This window comes from Octodon degus, unplaced genomic scaffold, assembly GCF_000260255.1.
Source record: "Octodon degus isolate 3935 unplaced genomic scaffold, OctDeg1.0 scaffold00065, whole genome shotgun sequence".
Classification (NCBI taxonomy): domain Eukaryota; kingdom Metazoa; phylum Chordata; class Mammalia; order Rodentia; family Octodontidae; genus Octodon; species Octodon degus.
The window spans coordinates 1976749-1984883 of NW_004524641.1; the positions used below are offsets into that span (position 1 = coordinate 1976749).

At 39.6% G+C, this 8135-nt stretch overlaps 1 protein-coding gene across 1 annotated transcript in view; it reads right to left on the reverse strand.

The window, feature by feature from the left end:
- The window catches only part of LOC101578527 (RNA-binding protein 45), a 43307-nt gene extending 35173 nt beyond the window's left edge, over nt 1-8134 (reverse strand). The window contains exon 1 of the mRNA XM_012515471.2: nt 8014-8134. Within this exon, the coding sequence (XP_012370925.2) occupies nt 8014-8134 (121 nt within the window). The remainder of the gene's footprint in view (nt 1-8013) is intronic.
- Nucleotide 8135: the final 1 nt, after the last annotated feature.

Below are 8135 nucleotides of genomic sequence, written 5' to 3' on the forward strand. Positions count from 1 at the left end.
TTGTATCTGGGATTGAACTCAGTACCTTGTGCTTGCCACATAAGTGCTTATGCTACTGAGCTATCTCCCTGGGCCCCTAACAGCTTTTAATATTATGTTTTTGTGTTGAATTTCTGGGATCTTGACTACTACATGCCTTGATGTAGATTTCTTTTTTTTTATGTATGTAATACAGGGTCTACAGGGTCTCACTATACAAACTGGATTTGTAGTGATCCTTCCTATTTTTCAGCCTCCCAAAGTGCTGGGATTATAGGTGCACACCACCACCCTCAATCCCAATCACAGTCTCAGCGCGCCTGGGGGCAGGGCCAGCACGACATGCTGGGGATCGAAACCTGCTGAGCTATCTGGTAGGCCCATACGTTTCTTTAAATAATGGCGAACTGGAGTTCTATATGCTTCACTAATCAACATGTCAAATTCTTTTTCCCCTGCTTGGGAAGTTTTCTGCCATGACTTCTATGAATAGTTTTTTTTTTTTTAATGTCATTTGTGCTATCATCTTTTTAAATTTTTTTTTACTCTAGTCAATCTTATGCTATTCTTCTTTGCATCATCTACCAGGGGTTGGATTGATTTCTTGTGGTCCTTTGCTATTTTGAAGACATCTTTCTTCTCATGATTGCTAACCATCATCCTGTGTCCTATGGCTGAGATTGTATCCTCAAACTGGCTCTGCTGTGTATACTTTCAATAGAACTTTTAACCCCTTGAGTATCTGTATGAATCTTCTTCATGGATTCCATTTCTTTCCTATTTTGGGTGATTATGGTTTCCATCATTTTCCTAAGCTCTATTTGTTTTATCTGTATCTGCTCTAGAGTCACTAAGCAGGTTTTTTATTATGATCACTATATCTGTAGTTGTCTGAGAAATTAGTTCTGATTTGATTTTTTCTAGAGCTTCTTTCATTTGCTTTGTTATTTCTAATACTACCACTTCAGAGAGTCGAGGTGGGTGGCTTTTGGATTGTTCCAGCGCAGTGCCCCTTGGATTTGCCATTGGTGAACTGTAAGTCTAGAGTTGCATCTTGTTTAAGTGTCTTTTCATTTTGTTTTTATTTTGTTTCAGTTCAATTTCTGGATGGTATTTGTAATTTGCTTATGGGAAGAAGCTTTCCTGAAAATGCAGAAGTGGACAGATTCCTAGATACATATAATTAATCAATATATGAATATAAAGAAGATACAATTAATAAAGAATGTAAAAACTTCTAAATCAACCAGTATCAGTCAATAAAATTGGAGATGTAATTAAAACTTTACTAACAATAAAAGCCCTGATACAAACAGAATTCTTCATTCTACTATAAATTTGGAGAAGACTTAATGCCATCATTTCTCAAACTCTGTAATGAAAGTGAAAGGGAAGTGAAACCCTAAATTCATTCCTGCAAGCAAATATTGACTTGATACTTAAACTAGAGAAAAATCCAAACAAAAAAGAAGAACCACAGGCCAATCTCCCTAATGAACATAGAGGCAAAAATCTGTGCGGTAAGATACCGGCAAACATCATCCCCCAGCCCTCGCCACCTCCTGTGGAACTGGGGATTGAACTCGGACACTGGTGCTGGCCAGGAAAGCACTTATTCTACTGAGCCATCTCCCCAGCCCACCAACATACTGGCAAGCAGAATGCAACAAATCATCAAGAAGATTATACACCATGACCAAGTGAGATTCAGCCCAGAGATGCAGACATACTTCAACATACATAAATTAATAAATGTAATATATACCATACTAACAGAACCAAGGACAAAAACTATAATCTCAATAGATGGAGGAAAAGTATTTGATGAAGTCCAGCACTCATTCATGATAAAAACCTTTGGAAAATGGGGACTGAAGATCTTTACCTCAATCTGATAAAGATCATCTATGATCAGCCAACAGTCAACATCATACTAAACAGTCAAAAACTGAAAGCTTTCACTCTAAATTCAGAAACAAGACAAGGATGTCCACTGTCAGCACTCTCATTCAATACAGTTCTAGAAACTTTAGCCACAGCAATTAGACAAGAGACAGAAATAAGGATAGGAAAAGAGTAAATTAAATTATCACTGTTTGCAGAGGACATATGCTCTATATAGAAGACCACAAATAATCCATCAAAACACATCTAGGTTTAATTGCCAAATTCAGGTGTAGCTGGATACAAAGTCAACACTCAAAGATCAATAGCCTCCTTATACTTGAATAATGTACTCACTGTGAGAGAAATTAGGGAAACAACATCTTTCACAATAGCATTTAAAAAAGTGAAATACTTTGGAATCAATCTAATGAAGAAAGTAAAAGACCTCTACCTTAACTACATTACTGTACAAGAGGAAACTGAAGAGGATATCAGAAAATGGAAATATATCCTTTGATCTTGGGTATGAAAAACGAATATAGTGAAAATGACTATATACCTAAAATTTCTACACAGATTTAATAAAATCCTGTTCAAAATTCCAACAGCATATCTCAGAGAATTATAGAAACAATCCAAAAATTCATTTGGAACCAGAAGAGACCTGTTAATCTTGGGCAACAAAGGTAAAAGTAGGGGACATCATAATCTTTGACTTGAAACTCTACTAAAAAGCTACTGTGATAAAAACAGCATGGTACTGGTGAGAAAAAACCCTGAGGATCAGTGAAACAAATAAGAAGATGGAGAAACAACTCCAAATGCACTCAGCCACCTGATATTTGACAAAAGGGCCAAACACATTTGCTGAAAGAAAGATAGCCTCTTTAATACATGGTGATGCAAAACTGGCTTTCCACATGCTGAAGATAACAACTAACCCCTTATTTTTCACCATGCACTGAACAAAAATTGAAGTGGATGAAATATCTAAGTATAACAGAAAACTAAATCTGCTGTAACACAGAATAGGTAGAACCCTTGAAGACATTTGTACTATGCAGACTTTATTAACAAAACCCAAGTTGCACAGGACATAGCACAAAGACAACAACTGTTATCACATCTTATTAAAAATCTTTTTCACAGCAAGAGAAATACCCAACAGAGTTAAGAGACAACTCACAGTTTGGGAAAAGTTTTGCTAGCTGTTCCTTAGACAAAGGGCTAGTACCTAAAATATATGAAACACTGAAAAAAATAAGACCCCTAAATTTAAAGGCCCAAGACAAAAATGGTCATCTGAAGTGAACAGACACTTCTCAGATGAAGAAGTAGAAATAATAAATAAATATATGAAAAAATATTCAATATAACTGGTCATTTGAGAAATGCAAATCAAAACAACATTAAGACTTATTGGTGATCAATTGGTAACTTTAGATGGTGATTTATATGAATATGGTCCAGAGCTTCAGTCTGTCCCATGTGTAAGGTATTGGCTGCTGGTAATATGTGTAAGCACTCAGATAAGCATGTGATAGGCACTCAAGAAATGGGAATCTCTCTCTTGAATTGGCATTCCTTTGTTTGAATTTGAGAACAATATTTTCCCTCTGATCTGTTTGTCGCAGTAGAATGGGTCCCTGTGACTCAAACTGATAACAAACCTTTTCAATATGTAGTTTGCAGGGAAGAAAACATGGGGATCACTTAGAGTACTGCTATCCCAATATCTGGTGATTCTAGCTATTTAAGTTAAAATAAAATGCTCTAATTATTATGAAAATAACCACAAAGTCAGGGCTGGAGAGATATCTCAGTGGTCTAACCACCTGCCTGGCAAGTGCAAGGACCCGGGTTTGATCCCCAGTACCACATGCTGTGCCAGCCCTGGAACCCTGGGCACACCAAGCCGGCCATGGGAAACTGGGTGTGGGGTTGCACACCTGTAATCCCAATGCTGGGGAGGCTGAGACAGGAGGATCACTACAAGTCCAAGCTGCACAGTAAGACCCTGTACCAAATAAATAAATATTAAAAAAAATAATTACAAAGTCAGTTCATTCATTTGATTGGCCTCATTTCTGGCACTCAAAACTATTTGAAACTTTGGAAAGAAGCCTACGTGGACTATTTCCATCACAGCAGAAAGGCATTGGACAGCACTGCTCTAGAAAACTAGAATATGGGGTAAACCTCCTATTCACCTAACTACTATTTCACTACTGTATTTCCAAATACCTTGACTGGTGAATATTTTTAGAAAATGACTTTAATATTTCTATTTCTCTGACACAGCCCTATCCCTCACCTCTGATTCAAGTAATTATGTAAATACATTTCATTCCTGTTCTCTTCCATTTTTTTCCTTTTGGTGGCACTGGGGACCAGGACACTCACATAGGAGAGGCAAGCACTGTACTGCTAACCTATACCCCAGCCCTTATGTTGAAATAGGGCATCACTAGAATGCTCAGGCTGGCCTTGAACTTGCCATCCTCCTGTCTCAGCCTCCTAGAGTGTTGGGATGACACATGTGACACAATGCCAAACTGTGTTCCACTTTTGGGACCTTGATGCCAGTTCTTGTATTATTTTATGTAATTCATTTGTAATAGTTTAGCTTACTATATTTTGCATCTTGCCCCATAGATTGTAACTCATGGAGAACTGGGGCAGCGAGTTTCCTTTCCATGTTTGTACTCCTAACTTGCTTGGCACAGGTCCTCGCCCACTGCTGTGACTGCTCATTTTATTGATGTGGCTTGGTTCTTGTCACCAAACGCCCTTGGATCTTTTCTCTTTTCTTTTCTTTGGCCATTCTTAAAACATGGCATTACTACCTCAAGAAAGCCCTTCTGCATACTGAGTAGACATAAATAATCTAACTCCTTGCTTAGGTAAAGGCTGAACGGACAAAAAGGGCAGGCTCAGGACCTTAACTCTAAAAGGCCAAGCACCTTGTTACAGAAGACCCAGCCAGCGGTGTTGCATGGTCCAGACTCCACACTCTGTGAGAGCTAGGATCTCACAGGATGTGGGAGCCAATCAGTAGCTCAGGCGGATGACATCATTTAGCTGTGTCGCCCACCCGGAAGCACATGCTTGGTTAGGCTCGAGGCACAGAGGACTGGCAGCGTCCATGCTGGGGTGCAAGTGATAGGCTTGCAGCAGCCCAAGGGAGGCGGAGGACAGCACTGCTGGCCCTGTGATGGGTGGGCCTGCCTCTGGAGGAGGTGCGGAGGGGCTGTATCTGAGCCTCATTGTGCCCATGCAGTGTGGGCCTGAGTTTGCTCAGAAGTGAGCATTTTGCCTGGCAAGAGCAAGGTCCTGGGTTTAATCCCTGATACTGCAAAAGCAAAAATGAAAAAAAGAAGTGAGCATTGCCCTGTAAGAGCTGTAGGAGAAAATGGCATTATCATAGACATTTCTCATTTAACCACTGAGTTTTTATCCCATGACAAGGTCATTAAATGATTTGGTCACTAAATGAGGATTTGTATATAGTATGTACAGTATTCAGAACAAAGACATGATCAAAAGAGAGACTGGGCATGGCGGTGCATGCCTGTGATCCTAGCACTTGGGAGGCTGAAAACAGGAGGATCACTATGAGTCTGAGCTGTGCAGTGAGACCTTGTACCAAATACATTAAAAATAGAGAAAGAAAGATGGACAGATGGATGGACGGAAAGAAAGAGAAAGAAAGAAAGAAAGAAAGAAAGAAAGAAAGAAAGAAAGAAAGAAAGAAAGAAAGAAAGAAAGAAAGAAAAAGAAATGAAAGATATGGTCAAAAGAAACTCTATCTTGATGACTTTGATTTTATTCGCAGAAATTTTACAGGCAGTGCTATATAACAACATAAAACCACAGTGCTGCACTATATAATACAATCAGCAAATATTACAGTACTGTATAAACAATGCATACAGTACAAAAAGACACTGAGGCACTGTAAACAACATGTATAGAACTGTGCCCCCAAAAAGACATTCAAGCTAATCCATTAGTCATTGAGTCCTTCCTATTATCGTTGGAATTCTGATCAGGGGATGTAGAAGGCAGATGGTGAAATAGAAATTGAAAGAACTAGTAGTAGGGGTCTTCGGTGTAGGGTTTGAGAAGAATCCTATTAGTGGTATCTGTTTTGTTATTTTCTTTTTTGCTTCATAAACTTGATAGCACAGTAAAAGTCACTCAATTGCTGTTCTACTTTCATAAATCACATTTGGATCTATGGCTTCTAGTTTCCCATAGCTGTATCAACTTTTTTTTTTCTTTTTTTGTTTTTGTGGTACTGGGGATCAAACTTGGGACTTTTTGCTTGCCAGGCAGGCTGTTATGGTTGGCGTAGAGGTGTCCCCCAAAGCCTCATGTAGTCATGGGATGGCTTCTGTTTGTGATTGAGTATTGTGTGTGTGGGTGCTGCACCTGCCCTAGGGCGGGTAATCTGCATTACAATGTGGGGAGGGGAGAGAGGCTTGCTAGCTGCCTGAGCTGCTGCCACTCCCTTTGCTTTTTGCTCTTTGCTCCCCCCATTAACGGCTGCCTTCTGCCATGTGCCACTCTGCCTTGGAGCCAGCTGAGTATGGACTGAAACCTCCACTAACTGTAGGCAAAACAAACCTTTTCTTGGGCTGGCCTAATAGCTCAGCGGACTAAAGTGCCTGCTTGCTAGGCAGAGTGCAGCAGCCAGGGTTTGACCCCTGGCGTGCCATGACAGACCCACCCCTGGGCATGCTGAGACATGATTGAGTCTGGGTATGGTGGTGCACAACTATAATCCCAGCTCCTGAGAAGCTGAAAACAGGAGAATTACTACAAGTATGTTCTACATAGTGAGACCCCACAGAGCCTGTAGACCCTTTCCTAAATATAGGGAAAAAATAATAACAAATAGACCTTTTCTTCCTTAATTTTTGGTGTCAAGTATTTTGTCCCAGCAATGAGAGAAGAGTAAGTGACACACAGGTGCTTATGCCACTGAGCTATCTCCTTGGCCTGCTATATTCACTTTTGAGAACACGCCTGTTAAGCCCTTTACAGTGAACTTCTTTGGTACTTCTTTAATTCTTTCCTCTTGTTCTTCCTTATAAGTGTTGCTGTGCTTCCAACTCTATTAAGTATTCTGTACTTAGTTTTCCCTGAGTATATTTCACTAATTCTTCAAAATTGTCCACTTTAGCTTCCAAATTAAGCACATTAGAAAGTTGTTTTATGACATTGACATGTTCATGTTTGTCAAATGCTTCTGAATTATGCATGAAATGTTTTAGGCATATTTCTGTATGCCTTGCATGCATTTTTCTGCCACTCTTCTCTAAACTGATTCAATGTTGTTAATGCAATTCAAAATGTCTGGTTTTCAAAAATGAGCAAAGGTTACTTCATTATTTTCTTTTGCTGCTGCAGCTTTGCAAGAAGTTGTGTGCAAACAGTATGCTTTGAAGGTATCTATAATCCCCTGCCCAAGGACTATAAACCAGCAGTTGTGTTCTTAGGCAGATACACTACCTTTACAACTGGGTATAGCTTAACAGGATGCTGAGGTGGTCTGGAGCATTATCAAGCAGGATGATAATTTTAAAGGGAATGCCCTTTTCCACACAATACGACTTCACTGAGGGTATAAAGCAGTTGATGAACCAGTCTTCAAATAAAGCTTGTGTCACCCATACGTTATTTGTTTGATGTAATCAGGCAGTATGTGCTTACTAACCTGCTTTGGTGAACGTGGATTCTTGGAGTAAGAGAAGAGGAAGGCTGCAACTTGAGGTAACATTTCTTACTACCAACAATGTGACTGTCCTTGAAAGTCTTTTTTTTTTTTTTTTTCTTTTGTGGTACTGGGGATTGAACTCAGGACCTTGCGCTTGCCAGGAAAGCACTTACTCTACTGAGCTATCTCCCTGGCCCTTATCCATGAAAGTCTTGAAGCTGGGCATTGTTTTAGCTTCTTTGTGTATACAAGACTTTTTAGATCCTTTCTTAAAAAAAAAAAAAGTCTGGTTTCATCCACAAGGAAGGAGCTGGGGAGATAGCTTAGTGGCATAAGCACCTGCCTGGCAAGTGCAAGTTCTGAGTTCAGTCCCCAGTATGGAAAAAAAAAATTCACAAGGAAAATCTATTCTGGACAGAAGCTACCTTTCTCTATGATTTTATCAAATTGTTGAAGAAATTTTTCTATTACTTCTCTGTCTGCACTTGCCTCATAGCTGACATTCTGATTCTGTACGTGGAATTTTAACAAAACCACTGAAGCCATC